The sequence below is a fragment of the Sarcophilus harrisii genome, chromosome 1 (genome assembly GCF_902635505.1).
Source record: "Sarcophilus harrisii chromosome 1, mSarHar1.11, whole genome shotgun sequence".
NCBI lineage: Eukaryota > Metazoa > Chordata > Mammalia > Dasyuromorphia > Dasyuridae > Sarcophilus > Sarcophilus harrisii.
In genome coordinates this window covers 99618960-99640280 of record NC_045426.1, presented here as the reverse complement: position 1 = coordinate 99640280, position 21321 = coordinate 99618960, and the positions used below count along the sequence as shown (strand labels likewise).

Sequence of the window (21321 nt, the reverse complement as noted above, 5' to 3'; positions counted from 1 at the left end):
ATTTAACAGTTTGAGCCTTAATTTTCTCATCTATAAATAAGAGGGTAAGCCTAGATTAAAAAGTTCTTTCCAGCCCTAAATGCCATCATCTTCTTTTGATTCTCTCCTTCTTCCCCCCCCCCCCCCCCCCCCCCCTTAGTTTGAGCTATTGGGCACCAGTCCTCTGTTCCGCCAATTTTCCTTTCTATCCTTTGCCTTTGAGCTCTTTGCTATAGAATTCCTTCCTTTCTCATATCTCATTGTTATTTCCTTTGGGTTCTTAACCAATTGCAATTCTACATTCTACTCTTCCAGTTTCTACTCATAATTTCTCCACCTCATAGATTACCAGATCAAGATAGTAAGAAAAGAAAGGAAATTTCACTTCTGTAGACAGAAGGAAGTAGGAAGAAGAGTGTTAGCTTATTATATATAATTGAGTAAACAGTTGGTCAACCCAAATAGTACGAACAGTAAACAGTAAACAGTCAACCCAAATAGTGCGAACAGTAAACAGTAAACAGTCAACCCAAATAGTACAAACTCTCCCCCTCTCCCCCCACATAAATGTTTAATAGCTCAAGGAAATGTAAAGAATTTTTCTGTGTGCATTTTTTTTTAATAGTCTGGAGAATTTTCATATAACTCCAGTTCTTGGATTTTTATACAATTTAACATGTAACAGTTTTCTTTTTAAACTTAACATTGCTTGATTCATCTAGAAGTCTTTATTTAAGCAGTTGTAATAATTAACTTTACATATTAGCTTGTAATTTTGCTAGAACCTAGTAGTTACCATCTTAATTTCCAAAACATATATAGCAGTCTCAACTTTCTCTCATACTTAAATTTTTAGTAACTTGTCATGTGACTTTTCCATTTATACTCTATATGTCCTGTATCTACATAGTTGTTTGCATATTGCCTCCTTCATTGGAATGTGAACTGTGAGTTCAGGGAACCCTGTTTTTGCCTATGTTTCTTCATGATTTAGCACATATTATGTCTATGCAAGTTATGGTTGATATTTGGAGAGAGTATAGTTTTGTGGAATTGCCTGATTTTGAAATCAGCAGAGACCTGAGCTAGCATTATAGCTTCAGAAACAAGTCACTTAGTATCATTGAATCTCACTTTCTTTTTATTTATTTATTTATTTTAAAATTTTAATAGCTTTTTATTTATAAGTTATATGCATGGATAATTTTACAGCATTGACAATTGCCAAACCTTTTGTTCCAATTTTTCCCCTCATTCCCCCCACCTCCTCCCTTACATGGCAGGATAACCAATACATGTTAAGTATATAAGAGTATAAATAGTATAAATTAAATACAAAAGAAATATACATATCCAAACCATTATTTTGCTATACAAAAAGAATTAGACTCTGAAATAGTGTACTATTAGCCTGTGAAGGAAATCAAAAATGCTGGTGGGCAAAAATATAGGGATTGGGAATTCGATGTAATGGTTCATAGTCATCTCCCAGAGTTCTGGGTGTAGCTGGTTCAGTTCATTACTGCTCCATTAGAACTGATTTGGTTGATCTCATTGCTGAATATAGCCAGGTCCATCAGAATTGATCATCATATAGTGTTGTTGAAATATATCATGATTTCCTGGTCCTGCTCATTTCACTCAGCATCAGTTCGTGTAAATCTCTCCAGGTCTTTGTGAAATCATCCTGTTGGTCGTTTCTTACTGAACAATAATCTTCCATATTATTCATATACCACAATTTATTCAGTCATTCTCCAATTGATGGGCATCTACTCAGTTTACAGTTTCTGGCCACTACAAAGAGGGCTGCCACTTTATTCATCTGTTAAATGACTGATAGTAATTTTTTCTGGCTAGTGTTGTGTGAAAAAGCATTTTCTAAATATTTGCATTAATGTTAGTTACTTCTTGATTGTTTTTTATGTGAATTTCCTGTTGTTAATTCCGATTTGAAACCAGTTAGTCTCCAACTTTGCCAAAATCATGTCACTCTATTATCTTATATAACCAATGAATGGCCAAGTCATTCCCATCAATTCTCCCTTTCACAGTAAATGAAAACTGCATTTTTGTGTTAACATTGCCACTAATCTAGTGCACGTCTTCATTATCATTATTTGGACTGTAGTCTCTTAATTGGCTTGTTTGCATCAATTTTCTCCCCACTGGAATGCATTCTATATACTGCTGCCAGAGTAATCTGTAGAAACAACAATTCTATTGCTTCCTTGGTCAAAACTGATAGTTTCTCATCAAGTCCAAACACTTTAGCATGGTATTTGAAAGCCCTGGAAAGGTGGCCCTAACCTAATTAATGTGCCTTATTTGTTCCTCTTCAAAACAACTTTTTTTCTATTGGTTATCATCAACCATTCTTCTAATACTCTAGATTCAAATTGATGAGGGGAGCCCTGAAACTCTTTTTCTTTCTCTCTCTGACTTAAGGGATGAGCCATGAGGTAAAAGCATTTGAGAAGCTCCTTGAAGGAAAGAGTCTCTTTGAAATCCTGACCTCTGTAAAGGGAAACGAGACAAACAGCTTCATTCTGTTATCTAGGTGGGGCTAATTGAGTCCAAAGTTGGAGATTCCAACCCCATTCAAGTCTCAAATTCCAGATCAAAACTCCACCCACCAGCCCCCATCAAGAGCAACCCCACTTTATAGGAAAAGAGCCAATATTAAGCTCAGTCCTTGCAGAGGACCTAACACACAATGCCATGCATGCCACATGCTATGCCAATGAAACCTGTGCCCACTGAAATTCTATTTCTGCGGTACCCTCTCTTTATCTCCCTCACCTATTTCCCTAACAAGACTTTATATCTCTGTTGGGATCTCTGTATCAGAAACTTCTCCCCCAAGGCCTTGCTATTAAGGAATTCAGTCTTTCTATTCCTGCATAGTAAAGGATGACTTCCCAATGCCAATAATAAACTTTTTTATCAGTCTAGCTTTTCAGGTTCATAAATTCCTTTATGAAAGACCCGTGCAATGCATGAAAGAAGGTTCTCACAACTTCCTACCCTGCATTGAATCCTAAGGGGATTTAGGGGAGCCAAATCTGGTTCCTCAGAACATGCCACTAACTTCATCATCTAACTCCCTGACCACCAGTAACCCTAATCTCATTATTTTGCTTCCCTGAATATAATCTTATCATTTGATTCCTTAAATCTAATCTCATCAAAATCGGTTAAGTCTATTTGTCTTTACTCTAATATCTAACTACTGATGAGTCCTCTCCATTCTCAATAATATCTCTTATCTATCTCATCTCTACTCCCACTGATACTGCCTTATGTCTCATCGTATCATGACCTGGGTTATTATAAAACTTCTTTAACTAGTTGTGGTTTTTTTTGCCATCATTTCTCTATCATTACACCATTGCAAAAGTATGACATGTTGCTCTTGTTAACACTCTTATTCTTGAATTGCATACTTGATAAAATAAAATGTTTCAATATACAAGGCCTGCTTCTAGCATAATTTCTTGTTACTACTTTTTATATATTGTTTTTATCCAAACGGAACTGTTAGTTAACTGTTCCCTGATATCATTCTGCCTTTGTGCATTCACTCAAGCAATTTTTTGTCTATAGAGGTAGTTTGGTTCGGAAAAAAAAATGTGTTAGATTTAGTGTTTGAAAACCTGAATTTAAAGCCCATCTCTGCAACTTAGTAATGGTATGATTTTTGAGTAAGTCGTTAACCCTTCTATTCCTCTGTTTCCTTGTCTGTAAATGAGAGAATTGGACTAGATGGCCCTCTAGTTGACTTTTAAATCTAATAATTTGTGTTTCTTCCACCTGTTGAAATCCTTCCCTTCCTTTAGAAACAAGAATTTTCTTGCTGTAAAAAGTAATGGGGAGTGAGTCTTAGGGAGAAGACCCAGTATACACCAGAAGTTTTTCATCTTGTAGTAGGTAGTGAGAATAAATATTGTGGAAAGAACCCAAAACAAACTTGAAGGTACCGTGGTTGAATTCAGTCTAGCTGAATTCCATAGTTGAACTATACAAGTACATCTTGATTTTGGTTTCTTATTTCTAAATAGGAGTGTTCAGACACACTAGAGAATATAACACATTCTTTTATATAACATGTAATCTTCAGTAACTTTTGGGTCTTTCGTACTTTCCCTTCCTTTCTTCCTCCCTCCCCCCCCCCCCCCCCCCCCAACTCCTTGAGGCAATTGATTCTTCCCCAGGGTCACACAGCTAACAGCTAGGAAGTGTTAAGTGTCTAAGGACAGATTTGAACTTGCAATTATTTGTATATGTGTTACCCCAGTGTCAGAAAGATATTTTAGGAGTTTTCATCTTGGTAATTCCTAGTTGTCATAGTGCCCTCTACTTAGTAAAGTTTCATAGTATTATATTCTCTAGTGTTTTAGAGCACTCCTTTTCAAAAAATAAGAAACAAAAAGCAAGCTGTACATGCACAGTTCATCATTGGAATAAATACTAGATGAATCCAACCATAGTCGGTGCCTTCTGGTCTGTTTTGGGTCATTTTGCCAGTATTTATTCTTTCATCCCTTTTCCCTCTTCCCTTCCCCCCCATGAAAAACCGTTCAGTGATCTTGCAATCTAATATTAAAATAATAAGCACACACATAACATGATTTTTAAGAATGTTAAAATTTTCAGGTCCAAATTGAGAGGCATTGTGGGGGGGAACTGCATTTAAAAACAAAACAAAAAACAGTGTAGTCAAAGGCCTGGTCTGCCTTCTGATGTTTTGCTACATATATAACCCCAAGTGTCACTGAACTTCCCTGGGCCTCAATCTCCTTACCTGTAAAATAAGGGGGTTAGATATCTCTGAAGTCTCTTTTAACTGATCCTCAACTGCTAAATTTCTTCAGTTTAATTGAACTATTTATGTTCTGGGCAAATTGGACATTCATACCATATTAGTGCTAAGTGTTTCTGAGTGTTTAAAAGATATTACATTACTTTGCTGGAATAAAGTATTGCAGAGTTGTTTATCCTTTTGATGTGATTATCAGAAAATATTTTATGCAAAGAGTAATTTTTGTTTTAGTTCATTAGATATTTGACACATCTTAGTTTTATGTTGCATGAATGACTTAGGGTCTACATTTTTCGTCACTTCTGCTCTATCAGGCCCATAACACTCCTGAGTACTTCCACATCCAGGTTAAAATGAAATTGGAAAGTAATAAACAATACATTAAAACGGATAAAATACTGTTAAGTCAGTATTCTATCTTAAGGAATCCTTATTTATGGGATCCTATTTGTATTTCACCTTGACACTATTACCCTAAAATCAAGTGATGGCCTCAGATTACAGAACCTATTACTAGATTTTACTAAAAGTGTTTAATGTAACTCCAGCTAATTTCTTTTCCTTTAAAATGACAATGATCATATCTCAGAAGTTAGTTTTTAGAAGTAAACAGTTTTTTTTTTGTTAGTTTTTAAATAAAGATTCACAATTTCTTCCACTTTCCCTTTCTATAATATAGCTACAATAGTGTTTCCCCATGTTTATAAGGTATAGTCATGCTAAAAAAAAATCACATTGGCACATAAGTATTCTGGAATTGGGTTAAATGTTGTATTGATCAAAGTTGACCGGTTCTGTGATATTGTTGTTAATGTGTTGATTGTTCTCCTTGTGAATGAGGTTTTTAAAAACATTTGGAAAATACAAGACCCTGTTCTGTCCTTTCTTTTTCTCAAGTATATAACACTATTCTTTGACTACAGAAGGATAGGATATCTTCAAGGAAAAACAAAAATTAATAATAACCTGGGTTTAGGCTTCACTAAAAATGAATAATCTTGTATATTGCACCCCAGATGCATTGTTTTTAGACCTGATTTGGGAAGTTATAAGAATCAGCAAATTGGTTGACAAGGAGAGATTCTACTTTTAAGTATTCTGTGTAATTTGAAAATAATGTAACTTTTTCATATAATTAAATAAATGTTTATATCACTTCTAATGCCATGATTCTATTCTTACTTTGGATAGAAGCAAGGAAATTAACTGTTTTTTTTTTTCCTCTAGGTTAAGGCACTGAAAGAGAAGATTGAATCTGAAAAGGGAAAGGATGCCTTTCCAGTAGCAGGCCAAAAATTAATTTATGCAGGTAATTAATTATATCCTACAAATGATTAAAACAATCTATAAATTGTTTACATTGAGAATGTTTATCCTTAAGATATTCCTCTCCAAAAGAATTGGCACTTAGAAATTATAGTTTTAACATCACAAGCAATGCTTTTACAAATGGATTATACTTATTACGAGGTAGGGTTTATGGTGCAATTTAGAAAATATGAAATACCATTTATATCTGAACCTTGCTTTTGTACAGCTTTGGGAAGTGTGTATGTGTGTGCACACATCTTTTAAGATTTATTAACTCTTCTTTAAGAAGGTCTTTTTCTGTTATTTGCTATTGGCATGTTAAACCCTTAATTTTATTTTGACTTTACTTTTTGTCTCAGCATTTCTTGACTCAATACTTTTTCTTCTTCTATCTTCTGCCCTTTCACCTCATTGATAACTATGGAAAATATTGATTTAATATTTTAAGGATGGCAAGGCATATAGCATGTCTCTAAAGTCTTAAGTTTTAAATTATTAAACTTTTAAGCTGTCAAAACTTAAAACTGTACCAAGTCTTTTTGGGACACCATTTATATCACTGAATCATTATGACGGCCTACTCTTTAGAATTTTGGAACTTGGTTTTATCAAAAGGATTGAATGTGCTTCATGGTTGGTAAGCTACCCTTCCAAATTTCTTGACTCCCTCAGGGTAACTATCACTTTGAATTTTCTTTTGCTGTTCTTCAGTTGAAACACACAGACTTTTTCTCAGAATCTGGGAAGGTCATGTAACATGAGCCCTGATAAAGAAATGGTGTTGAGAATAGAGAAGAACAAGACTATGAGGTTTTTTTTTTTTTCCCCCCTATCCCTTCTGTCTTACTTAGGTCTATGGTTCCTTGGCATTTGAAGTGGTATTTTCTTTCTGGGACATGCAGAGTGAGAACCAATGAAAGAAACAAAATCAATAAATGAATCCTTTGGTATAACATAATACAACTGTTAGAATAAAATATATATTTATATATCTTATTAGCCTTTTATTTTTCCTTGAATATGTCCTATCCTTCTGTAGTGAATAGATATGTTAATAGATATAATATATCTAACATATTTATTCTGAATATATATAGCATTATTGCAGCCAGATAAAAATTTTGCAGATTAGTTACAAAAATATGAGTGAATTGCCCAAACACTTCATACATCTAGTTTAGCTTTTGGAGGAAATCTCAGCATTGACTAACATTTAGGAGGAAAAATTTGATGTATTTCTTTTTTTAAAACATTTATAAAAGAGAGAAATCAGTAACATTATTTTTTTTAACAGAAGATTTTTTTTTTATATCACACCTAAATTCAGATTACCTTAATTCATTTAGCTGAAGCTCTTATTTTTTAGTGCACTCAATTATAATTAAGAACATTGAAAGATTTTATAATGTATTTTGTGTACTCTGTCTCTGGCCTTCAGTGGGAAATGGGATGTTATTATGCCTAGTTCTCTTCCTGCTTGCCTTTGTCAAGGCATCTCATAAGTACCTACAGACCCTACTCATTTCAACCAACCAACTTTCATATTAAGATATATCATATATAATATAATTTTCAATAAGATATAATTTCCCTTAGCCTCTATTCAGAGGGTCTTGTTAGTTTATCTAAAGTCATGCTTTTATTAGAGTAAGAAATTTCTCTCCATGATGAAATCCCTTCTACCATTCAGTATTTGGCAACTGTTGTCCTGCTTTCTCTTAGAGAGTTACCCAGGGTATTTGGATAGTCCCACACCACACAAAATGTCTGAAGTGGTAATTAAACCTAGTTCTTCCTGACTGTGAGGCTTGTTCTCCCTACTATAGCACTGTGCTGCTTAGATTCAGTAGTATCATTCATTTTGCATTTCTTTTTATTTCCATAAAATTACTTTAATTTTCCAAAACATTAACTTATTTTATCCCTAAAACAACTATGGGAAACAAGTAGAAAGTTACTGTTTTGGAAGAGAAAACTGAGACACATAGCAAGTTAAGTAACTTGTTCATCCTCACATGCCTGGCTAGCAACAGTTCCTAACAGAACTAACAACCAGTTCCAAGAGACAGTGCCCTAATATAATAGAATTTTGGAATCAGCAGAATTTGATATGATTCTTCCCTTAGAAAATAAATAATTATGTGAATATGGGGGGGGGGGGAATCACATTAGTTACATTTTATAATTAGTGTATCTGCCTCACAAAGTATGATGAAGAAATCAGTGTTTAAACCCTGAAAGCACTGTATAAATCATTTTTATTATACTTCTAATTTTGTTTTTTCATATCCTTTGTACTTAATAGGCAGAGTATACATAAAGTTATCTGTATCATGTAATGAGTACATTGTATTGCATGTAACTTTGAGGTAAGAGTGCTTTAAGTTTTGTAATGATTGGTTTTAAATAATCCATTTTAAATAATTTTTAAGTTGTATCAATCTTCCTATGCTTTTGATCACTTTTGCTGAGTTCTGAGGTTATTGTAATTAAAAATCATATACTTGAAATATGACAGAAATTTCAAAGTACTTACTTAATTTTCAAAGTTGCAGTGATAAGTTCAGATCCAGTCTTTCATTCTGAAGACAGGTTTCCTTTTCTGTGCAAACAGCTATTTTTTTACTACCTCAGTCTTTTTTCTAGTTCCAAGAATTTGAATTTTTAGTTTGTTGGATCTTCTATTATTGCAAGTTTCAATATTTAGGGTATTTCTTTAAAAAGGGTGGATCTTTACCCTTTTCAATGAAACACTAAAATTTGTTGATTGCTTTTGAATATGTTTGAAACAAATAGTTGTGGATTTATTGACAGATGTGTATTTTTCTAGTATTGAAAGCAAAACTTCCAGAAAGGCCAAAAAATAGAGTAGAAGCAAAAGAAGATCTGAAGAATATTTTAAGAATAAAAATGGAAATTTTTTCATGTATTATTATAAAATTTCATGACCATAAAAATAAAGTAAATTGGTGTTTTATATGTATAAAGAATTATATAAATGTTAGTTTTTTTTTTGTTTTTTAATCATGTTTCCCTCCCAGATACAGCTCTAAAGGTTAAGAATATGCTCCAGACTTGTCTGGTTTTTCCTAATAAATTGGTATAATCTTATCTTCTATAAATCTGTCATAGCTCTGGCCTGTATCTTTTCAAAATAATATAATAGTCATTAAAAAATAATATTCTGTAGGTACTCTTTCAAGTTTGGGTTTCCCAACATTTTCAGTACAAGTCATTCAATTAATCAGTGCCTTTGATAGTTTTTGTTAATAGTTGTCACTCTTGTGTTCTGAACTTTTGTCTTTCTGAAACACATCAACTTTTCAACTGCTTCCATTTGAAAATTGTACTTCAAAGAATACTTTGTTATAGATCTCTCATAGCATGAATTACATAAGCCTCCCTCCCCCTTTTATAACTTAAGGGGATATGTATGCTGAATAACTTTGAAAATTTGTTAGGTACCCCAAAGGCCATTTGCTTCAAATTTCTAAACAAGAAGGGCACCTAGAATTTGATTGTCCAGGCTTCATTTTGAAAACCTCCAATGGGATAGGACAGCTCACTCCATTTTAAGAAAATATTAACAGAAAGTTAAACCCAAATGTGCCTTTTTGTGATTTTGTCCATTGTTCCTCATTCTCCAATGATCTCAAGCTAAATAAATTTAATCTTATTTCTATATAAGATCCCTTCAAAGGTCAATGATTACATTCTCTTCCCCATCTTTTAGTCCTTTCTTCTTTATGTAAAATACCCCTTTTTTATATCTCACTTCATTGTTATTTTATAATAAGAGATTCTTATTTAGATATAGGTTGGACTAAATGATTTCTGAAAACCTTTCCTTCCTTTTTTGTGATTATATGCAAAATGAAGTTTCTCTTCTTCCTAATGTCATTTGTTGTACCTTAGAAATACAGGGTCATACTACTAGACTAGAGAAATAGTCAATAATTGGGGCAATAGAAGAATAAGAAAAGCGATTCCATTTAATTCTTTTACTATATGCCATTAAAGGCTTGGGGAGAAATCTTTTACTTGAAAAGATTCATCTGCCATTTTTCCTTAGCAAGTGTGACATGGTTTGTTTTTAGCTTACCTTTTTATATCAGGAAGATTAACTTTTGAGTAGATGAGAAGAAAAGGAATCTTTATCCAAATTACTTTTGGGTATTGCATTGGGCACATTTTTTTTTTCCATTTTCAATTTTTTATTTTAAAAGATTTTTATATGGGGACAGCTTGGCAGTGCAGTGGGTAGAGGACAAGCCCTTAAGTCAGTAGGATCTGAGTTTAAATCTGACCTCAGACACTTAATACTTCTTAGCTGTGTAACCCGGAACAAGTCACTCAACTCCCAGTTGCCTCAGCGAAAAAAAAGAAATATTCTTATTTTAATAGTGTATTTTTCCAATGCATGTAAAGATTGTTTTCAACTTTAATTTTTATAATATTTTGAGTTCCAAATCTCTTTTTTTCTCTTTTGTCTCCCCTTTCCTCATGCTAATAAGCAATCTGATGGCAGCTGTACATTCATTTTTGTATGAATTTCTGTATGAATCATGTTGGGAAAGAAAAGTCAGAACAAATGAAAAGAAACCATGAGAAAGGGGAAAAAAAGATGGCAGTAGTATATGCTTTGATCTTCTTAGTTCTCTGGATTCGGATGGCATTTTCCATCCAAAGTTACTGGAATCGCTTGGATGACTGAATTGCAGAAGAGATAAGTCTGTCATAGGTGATCACCATACAGTCTTGCTGTAGCTGTGTACAACTTTGCAGTTAGCATTTTTCATTCAAATTTTCTCCTCCCTGTTAAAATTTGTTTAAAATAATAGTTGTCCATGTGAAAAAAGCATTTGGGTTAGTTCAGAACTGGACTTCTTAGGAGCATTGATCATTCATTGTTTTTTTAAGGTATTCAGCGTATAAGTCAAGAACCTACATTTAGGATGTGGGCAACAAATTTTAAAGATACAGTTATGTGAAGAAAGCCAAACTAATTTGTCCTAACATAGTAATTATTTTAGTCTTTGTATTGCTTAGAGAAATTGCATTAGAATATCGATGAAAAACAAAGAATCTGGTTTATTTTAAAATTAAAGTCAGAATGGGTTTCGTAGGAAGTGGGGAAGATTGACTCTAATAAGCCTGGCCACTTTGTTTCCAATCATCTTCAGTGTATTCAGGGTAAAAATAATCTTTAGTTTTGATTTAGCCAAGAATATTTTTTGTTTAGCAGTGTTTGATGAGCCATTTGAATTTGGGATTGCAGCTTAGAGGTAGTGCAGAAGCAAAAAAGGGCAGCTTGATCATGCCAATGTTTGTCACTGATCTACATGGCATTCTTGTAAATTCTGCATAAATTCTCTGGAGGTTGTGGGTCTTTGTTAATGTATGCATCCTCTATTCATTCTTATACTTTCATCTGTCTATCTGAAAGAAGAGTTTGTGGGACAGTTTTCCCCCTTTGTATGCTACAATTCACATAAGAAGTGAGAAATTATTAAGTAGTTGCTTCTGTGTCTGTTTTGTTAGTCTAGGATTGAAGAAATTGAACTCTAGTATAGAAACATGAAGCTTTGATTAAGGGACAATTTTGGGGGCAGCAGGGGATACAGTTGTTTGAGCCTTGAGTCTGGAAGATCAGAATTCAAACTCCAGCCTCAAAATCTTAGATGCTTTATGACCCTGGGCAAATCACTTGAATGTTGTTTTTTTCCATTTCCCCTACTGTAAAATGGAAATCATCTTGGCACCAACCTCAGATCAGATGAGATATTTGTAAAAACTTTACTTTGTGGATGGAATATGGCAGCTAGTTTCTCTTTGAACTTTGATCCCAATTCTTCCACTTAGTCATTTACCTTATTTGGATTTCATAAAATTAAAAATGAGATGTTTTAACTAAATAACATATTCTAGTTTTGTTTTGTTATGATATAATAGCTGACCAGACTAGATTATGGCATGTAATGAAGTGCAGTTCCGTTTTGCTTATTTGGAGAATAAATAACTTGCTGACTCAGAGGCAGTGGAAGTAAGGCCCATCCCTTCAGGATAAACTATCTTAAATATGGTGTTGGGTACTGTTTGAATTCCTTCTGAGTTTTCCACCCCAATCTAGCCCTAAATTTAAATGTTTGAGGCTGTTGGGTTTTCATTCACATAGGGGAATTTTTAAAGACTTTTTTAGTAGTTGTGCTTTCATTATATATGCCTCTTTAATCGTTTGGGCTAATCTGCTTAATCAGCATTTAAGATAAGTCTCTAAGGTAAAAAATTTACTTCAGCGAATTTCTTTTAATCCACTAGGCAAAATCCTCAACGATGATACTGCTCTCAAAGAATACAAAATTGATGAGAAGAACTTTGTGGTGGTTATGGTGACAAAAGTAAGTTTTGACCTCTTATTTTGTGTGTGAGTATGCCACGCATGTGTATTAAATTATTCAGTATAAGTGAAGACAATAAAGACATAAATATGTCACAGACTATAACAGTTAACAACAGAGTAATAATACAGTTAATGATTTTACATATTTACAGTTAGTGTACTGCCTTGGCAAGTCTTCTGAGGTCATGGATTTTGCTGAAGTAGAGGAATTTGCTGTATAGCCATGAAAAAAGGGTAAGCTTAATAAAATGGGGGCAGATGTTCTTTATTTTTGAAATTAGCAGACCAATTAAAAAATCCGGCTTAAATATTATTTGTCTCACTAATTTGAAGACAAAACAAATTACATTAGATGTGGGAACTAAGAATAGATAATAGACAAAAAAATTAATAAGTAGAATGTTTTAAGCTTTAAACAAGAAAGTTATTTATGATTCAGTAGAATGAATTTTAAGGAGAAATTAGTCTTTTTAAAAAAAAACTTTACACAAAACAGGGTCTCCAACATCTCTCCTTTTTCAGGAATGACATAAAGATGGGGTTTGAGTGGAAGTACTTTTTATACACTTTATTCTTAGAAAATGGTTCTCCAAAGTACTGATAAACACTTTAAGAAAATTTTAAAAAAAGGTTGATGGAGGTCCTGGGGCAAAAGAAATGTGATGGTATAAGGGAAAGGAAATGAGCTTAAATGTAAAATTGTTTTGCAGAATATATCGTAAAACTTAAGCTGTAAAATTTGTCATTGAATACTTGTTCTAGAAAGCAACATGAATTTTGAGTGCAGTGTAACATTTCCAATTATAGATCCAGTCAGTCGGTACTATATTAACAAATTGATCTTGTGTTTCGTATACGTGCCCAATAATTACTGTTAAGTTTTAAGAAAAGAGAGTATATTGCATGACAGACTCCTTAGGTGGGAATAATAGGTAGACATGTCCTAACTTCATAATGTGTAAAAATAGAAATGGACCTATTCATTGCCAAAAAAATTTAAAGGCCAACTAAATGCATAGTGCTGTGCTTAGAACACTTTGAGGTATAAAATTTAAATAAGACAGTCTCTGTCATAGCATTATAATTTGATAGGATTTGATGTTGGGTTTTTCCCTCTCGCTTTGTATTGTATTACAATAATACCTCATTTGTCTGGAATTCAAGTATCTACGACTTCATATTCATGATGCCTTCAACCAAAACTATTCATTAAAACTTGGTTTGCAATTAAGAGAGAAGATACTTTTTTATTTTTAGTTAATATGCATGTATATAAAAGTTAGTCATATGGTTTTCAAAACAAATAATTGGAAAAGAAAGGAGTTGATAGCAGCAGAGAACTTTAGAGTTGAAGCTCCAGCCTCAGAAAAGAGATTCAGCTCTGGAAGGTATGGGACTTGTATTTTAAAGAGGAATTCTACCTTCACTCATGCAGGTTGCTAGCTCATCTCTAATTCATAGGCTTAAAACATTAAAAAATAAAGTAACTTGCCTGTGGTCACACATCCAGCATATGTCATAGGCAGCACTTGAAAATCCTCCAGGTGTTTCTCATTCCAGGGCTGGACTGAGCAAAATACTTAGAAAAAAAAGCTGTGCTTTTAGATTTAGAGTGAGTACAGGTGAGTATCCTATTCTACCACTGTGACTTTGGGTGACATAGAAGTCTTTGGTACATGTAAGTTTCACATCTATAAAATGAGGGGATTATACTGGATGCCACTAAGGTTATTTAGTTTTAGATCTATCTGTGGTCTGAGACAACCTTCCTTCTAGAAGTCTATGATCCTATGGTTTTTCATAGAAAATCAGTTCAATGTCTAGATGTAAATTTAATGTAGAAGCAAACTATTTTGTATTATAAAGTATAATTAATATGCACAACATTAATTTGAGTATCAGAAAATTATTAATTTATTTTTATTCTGTTCAGGAACACATTTATTATGAATTGAATTTTAGGAAGATGTCTATGCAGCATGTCTGTGGTGCTTCAAAGAAAGCACAACTATTCAAAATAATTAACTTTGTAGAAGAACTCTAGATGTAGTCAAGATTTTACTTTGTGCATAGTTAACTGTGTTGGATAATTGGACAGTTATCTATTTTGGTGAAGAAGGTCACTTTAGTAATAAGCATTTGGGCACCTGAAATCAGTCTGTGCTAGCTATATAAAGACAATAGTGCCTATTCTAAACTTAGTCCTGTTTTGCTTAAGAGTGGGCCATAATATGTATGTAATTAAATCTGTACAAAATACATGCAGAATAAATCCAAAGGATTTTTGGGGAAACCGGGAGATGAGGAGACAGACGGCATATACTGATTGATAAAGTCTTTCTAAGGGAACAAATACCTAAGTTATGCTTTGGAGAATGCTTAACTGATTGTTTGATGAGAGGGGGTTGAAGAGAGAAAGCCTTCCAAGCATGGAAGACAATCCATGCAAAGGCATAGAGGTAGGAAATGGATTTTCATACAAATATTTTTCCCATAAATTTCCAATAGTTGAATCTGAGAGTACAAATTAGTTAACCCATTGTCTATGAACTGGAATAGAAAAGACTTAAAGCTACTTTTTTCTTCAATTGATACCTTACTTGAAACAAAAGATGTTTGTGATTCTTTGACCTTAGTTACCTTCGGTTCTTGAGAGCCATGTATATTCTTGGTCCTTATTGAAAGGCAGAACTTTGTGATTGTTTTGTATTTTTGTCCTGTTTCCTGATACCTTCTGATTTCCACTTCAGAAAAATGTTAATTAATTGAGGAACAATTCTGCTTTATAATGATTATTTGAGACTTTAATTTTTACAAACCAACTATAAATTTATATTTAATGACATCTGGTAGGTTAAGCCTATTACCTCATTCCTATTTCTTATACCTATTCTAATGAAATGCTCGATATGAAAGCTTAATCCTTGTCCATGGGTTGGGTACATATGATTTTATTTAAATCATAGGTCACGGCAGGTCAGATTAATTTTTTTCTTCTAGAAACTCTTGTTTGATATCATCTTAAAAATTTCAAATTTTGGCAAATGTAGGTTTCGTTTTTAGAAGCATATACTAAACAATTTACAGCAGTGGTTTAACTTTATTTTGTTTTAATTTGGTAACCTATCAGAATTAAATGGTTTTTAAAAAAGAAAATCTCACTGAAGCAGAAGACTATATAGACATGGAGAATTTAATGCAGATCAGTATTAGTAAAGGTATATACAATTCACATAAGTATTCTTTTTGTATAATAATCGATCTTGAGTGAAATAAGCAGAATATTTGAGAGTTCATCTAAACAATAAGTTTGCGTGTTTTCATTGTTCAAAATTGAGTGGTCTTTTAGTGGGATTCTAGAAGGGTAGAAGTTAAATTGCATTTTTGTCCAATAATACATTAGATTATTTCTCAGTAATGTTTGTTGGAGGACTAAAACAAATGTTAAGTTTAAAACTGTTTTATTGTGTGATGCTTTCTAAGTAAAGCGGTGATTCTTATAGCAATGGACAAAACTTTAATATAAACATATAAGTAGTGGAGAAAATAGCATAGGATTTTTCCCTTAAGATTTGATTTTTGTTTTTATCCATTTAGCCCAAAGCAGCAGCTACGTCAACACCATCACCAGCTACAACTCAACAATCAAATCCTGCTACCACTACTACAGTTAGTTCATCTTCAGCAGCATCTGTGGCTCAAGCCCCAACTCCTTCCCCTGCCTTGGCTCCCACACCTACACCTACATCTGTCACTCCAACACCAGCTGCAGCAGCTTGTGAACCTATACCTACTAGTACTCCTAAGGAAGAGAAACCTGCAGAGAAACCAGTAGAAGCTCCTGTTGGTATTAGTCCAACGTCATCTGACAGGTATGATCATCCTCTGGGAAATTATATATCAGAACTCTTCCAAACGAGGAAGCTTGTTTTGACATCTAATTTCAGTTTTGATAACATTAATTTGATAACATTAATTACTTTACAAGAGCTTTTGAAGATTCACTAAGTAGAATTTAAATAGAAATATAATAGCAAGACAGGATCTGTATCAGTAATATATCCTCTGTTTTTATTAAATCTTCATCAGAACTAAGAGCATTTAATTTTATAGCAGAATCTCAGGATATCTATTAATGATAGAGTAGAAAAGATTCAAGATACAATTTTTGGATTTTAGAGCCAAACACGTCATTGCGAATTTGCACTTGGATATGAGGCCCAAATACCTCAGTATATACTGTGCAAATTATATTATTTTAAATGCCATCATCAAGTTTTGGACTGTGTGACCTTGAAGCCGGGACCTCCTTTCTAAATTATAAAATAGAAATAATAGTAAACTAAAACTTTTAGGTATCATGGCATAATAAAGCACTACAATTGGCACCAGAAATATTTGTATTAAAACCTCATCTCCAAGCCTTCATAGTTATGTTATTCTATAAGTCATTTAACCTCAAAAAGTCATGTGAGTAAACTCTTGCAAGAAGTGCCTTTAAACTTATCTAAAAATCGTAGATATATTCTAAATTTCTCATAATTGATACAGCCTATCACAGTATTTTTTGACAGATCAAACAAGATGTATGAATTAAAGAATTTTGTAAACTGCAAAGAATATAAAAATTTAGAACCATTCATCCTTTGGCCTGGTCTGTCCCTTTTAAATTTGATCTTCTATATTCCTTTTTCATGAGTCATTATAATTGAAAACCAGCAGGTTTCTGTGAATTTATGCACGTACAGTTAACTATTGGGTTTGGCATTCTGCAAGGTGGAAGGATGTGAAGACTTGTAAAAATTGTTGAGGACATTTTCAGAAGAAACATTTGTGTTCAAATCCCTCTTACAACCACCAGAAGATTGAGGAATATTGAGTTTATTTTGTTTTTTGTATAACAAATCAAAAAAAAAAATTCATATATTGGTAGTTGGTTCTTCACTCCCCTAAAATGATTTCTAAAAATATTATGGAGACATCACATTTAAAATGATCTATAGTTGTCATTACATCTAAATCAAGTAGTATTAGTACCCTTTGATCATACATTTGTTTTACCCAATGGTTTACATAAAATGTGTTATTTGATGTATTTCCACTTTAAAATAGAGAATATTAAATGAAGGACTATTAAGAAGACTTTTGTTTGCTGTTCATTTCATGTCATTGCTAACATCACTTACACAGGATTAAAAATAGAAATTTATGAGATATTAGTGTCATTATTGTTTTTTGACTAAGATTTCAAAAGATGTAGAAAATTTGAAACTTAGAAAACTTTCACATGCTGTAATGAATTATTAATGCTTCTGTTTATGTAGAAACTTTACTTATATAAATACATTTTGATATCTATTGCCTCCTTTGATCATTAGCATCACTTTGTGGTGTGTACTACTGTGTCTTCCACATTGCTTTTTTAAAATAAATGTGATTTGAAGTGTTATTTTCATTCTTTGTGAGAAAACTAAGGCTAGAATGTTTCATTCGAGATTATAAAACTCTTAGAAGATTGATTTGATTTGACTAGAGATGGATGATTTTAGAATTTGGACTTGGGATGATGTTACATAATAGACAAACAAGACCTTTTTGAGGTGAGGAGTGAAGTAAAAAATCTTAAAGTTTAGTTTTAATCTGGCAACAATATAAAGAATGAATTGATATAAGGTCTAAGAGACTGATTTAAGGATTTTTTAAACTGAGATCTAATTAATTTGAGTAATACTATTTAGAAAGAGATGTTCAATATGAAGTTTTAAATATGAAATATTTCATACTTCCAATGGGACCAGGCAGTAGACAGCTGAATGTATAGATCTAGAGTTAAGATGAAATGATTAATTTGGAAGTATCAATATAGAGAAAATTCAGAGTACTGAATTCATTAAGCCTACAGATGTTTAGGAGGCTTGGGTTAAGTGGAGAAGGGAAAGAACAACATAAATTTTTACCCACTCACCAATAGTCTTTTTAACAAAAATTATATTTTACATTATTTTATTATAGTTATTCTCCACTAAAGTTACGCTTTTGATTTTTTCACCTTATTAATATTAATTCATTTAGGATGTCATGAGTTCTCTAAGGCTATGTAAGTGGAATATTGGTTATCTTGTGATGAAATCCTCAATCATGGTAACTCAGAGAACGTGATTTCATAATCATGATGGATAGAAGCTTATGATGCACACCAGTAAAATTTCAGATTTCTTAAGTTCTTTGAACACTTGGTGGCAAGGAAAGACCATAGAAGATACAGTATTTAAAGACCTGCATTAGGTGTATGAATTGTGGTCCATAGATTGTCCAACTTTTCATGCTTATGTAAAGTTTATATAAGTAAAACCTGATTTTAGAAAATAGTAAATGTTAAGCTAAGAATTTTATCCTTGAAACTGTAGGGAGCCACTCAAAAATAACTTTAACTTCAGTAACACTTAATTGCTTCTAGGATAAAATACCAGCTCCTTTGCTTTCTCTCTTTTTGGTTTCCACGTCTACCTCTTTAAGACATTATTTTCCATAGATTTTCCCCATCAAACAGAACTGAAAGCATTATTCTCTGAATTAACTTCACTTCCATGTGTTTTCATAGATAATTCTCCTTCCCCTTCCCCACCCACCCCATTCCTGAAATCTGTTCTCTCCTTTGTATTAATTATTATCTGCCCTTGAAGTACAGCTAAGGTGATCATCCATCTATGACTTATATTATTTTGTCAGGTTTTTCTACTTTTTCTTCTTTGCTCATCATCATGGACTACTCTGCGTTTTACTGATCTCTTCACATTTTGTAGTCCCCTTAGCATAAATTAAGATTCTTGAAGTGTCCATGAGATACTTGTAAATGTTTATGAGAGCTGTTTGCAGAGAGGAGTCGCAAAAACGGGACAAGTTAGTTAATTATCTTTGTGAATATTGGGAATATTGGAGGGAGAAAATTACCCTTTTAGAGAATGGAGACAGGTTATTGTAAAGATAATGACCAGCAACCTCTTTAACTTTAAATTTGTTTTTGGTACAGAAAAATGTTGGATGGTTTTGATTTCAAGCATAAGAAGCCAGGAAATAAGGAAGGAAAGAATAAAAGAAGTGGAAATCTGAATGTAGTAGAAAGACAATTATTTAGGTGGAAAGTAAGAGTACTATTAAAAATACATACACTTCTTAGGCCAAGATTTTAAATATCTTCAGAAAATTTTGTTGTGTTTTTTTTCCTGATTTCATTATTTAATATCAATAAATTTCTTATTGATTTGTTGAATGGAAAAATAAGTAAATGACTCTTGACAAATTAATGGAACACTTTAATCATTCTAATGATGGCCTTAAGTGTTGAAACCTGAGATAATTAGTTTGGATTTTCATTGCATATACCCATCTGCAATCAAATCTCTCTGACTGGGTTCCTGGGTTCTCACTTTATTTCCTGGTGGCTGTAACTGATTGAAGGATGTGGCAGTACATTAAGAAAATCATATTCTCTTCCTTATTATCAAAATTTTGTTATTTGTACTCTTGAACAAGTTTTATATGATTCCAAATTGAATAATTTAGGAATTTAACTGAAATCCAAAAAGGAATTTTAAAACAGCCCAGTTGATTACTTTTTTTAACCTATTCTATTCTTTTGTTCTTTATTAACAGTGATAATAGAATTAGGTACAAGTCCATTAGCACCTGTTTGCACCACAAAATTCTCATGATCCTCTGTTTTTCACTTATTTCCACAGCAGTGAACCTACGGTGTCATAGATAGCTAGATCATGACTACTTGAGGAAAAAAAGAGATGCAGTAACAGATGGATTATTAAGTTGAAATGCAAAGGTGGGCATGGAAATGATTTCATTTTTTAAAAGTTTTTATGTGCAGAAAATTATTTTCCATGACCACAGATTGTTCTTTTCATTCCAGCCTATATTAAAAGTGAATGCTATTAATTACAAGGGTCACCAAGCAAGAACTTTCATGTAAATTCATCACACTTGTAGAAATAAAAATTAACAGTTTATTTCTTAATGGTAATGTGTTAGCATCATATCTCACAACATATACAAATGTCTAACTTTTAAATTTTATAATGTCTTTTCATGCTATGTTTATGAATAAGTTGTAGGAAGTACAGAGTGAATGACTAGACTCAGTTGTTGTTAATGGTCAGATTTCTACTAGAAGGCAGGCTTTTAGTCCTGAGAATTCTAGAAATTCCCTTGATTTTATGCTTGAACATTTTTAATCAGTGACTTGAATGAGTAGATGGCAAGTTGTTGAATTTTCAAATGACAAAGAAACATTTTAGCAATCTACAACAGTAGTTATAAATAAGTGAAATTTAATTGGGAAAAACATACATATGTTGATTTCTCAAATTAACCAATGAAGAATGGAAAAACCATGGCTAGACAGCAGTTATACAAAAATATAAGTTCAAACTAAATAAGAATAAGCAGTGTGATAGCAGAAAAGAATATTGGAATGCATTAAGAGAGTTGTGTCCAAATGGAAAGAGAATTTCATCTATGTTCAGGTTCCATCTAGATTGCGGTGTTCAGTAGTGGACATAGTATATTCTTAGGTAAATAGGAGCCTATCTGTAAGAGCAGCTGAAATGATGTGGAGACTATGCTATTTGAATATATATTATATATTATATATATTAAAATATGCTATTTGAAGACTAGAAGCTGGTCTGTGTGTAGATTCATTTAAGTAACCAGAAAAGATAATATTTGAAGAGGAATTAGAGCTAAGAACAAAGGTTGGAATTTGAAGCAAAGAAGGTTAGACATCATCAGGGAAAAA

The 21321-nt window shown here is 32.7% G+C and overlaps 1 protein-coding gene across 2 annotated transcripts in view; it reads left to right on the top strand.

The window, feature by feature from the left end:
* Positions 1-21321, top strand: part of RAD23B (RAD23 homolog B, nucleotide excision repair protein) — an 80545-nt gene that overhangs the window by 28947 nt on the left and 30277 nt on the right. For both annotated transcript variants that reach the window (XM_031961352.1, XM_031961353.1), the window contains exons 2-4: positions 6029-6110; positions 12431-12510; positions 16110-16384. In XM_031961352.1, coding sequence (XP_031817212.1) covers positions 6029-6110; positions 12431-12510; positions 16110-16384 — 437 coding nt within the window. The remainder of the gene's footprint in view (positions 1-6028; positions 6111-12430; positions 12511-16109; positions 16385-21321) is intronic.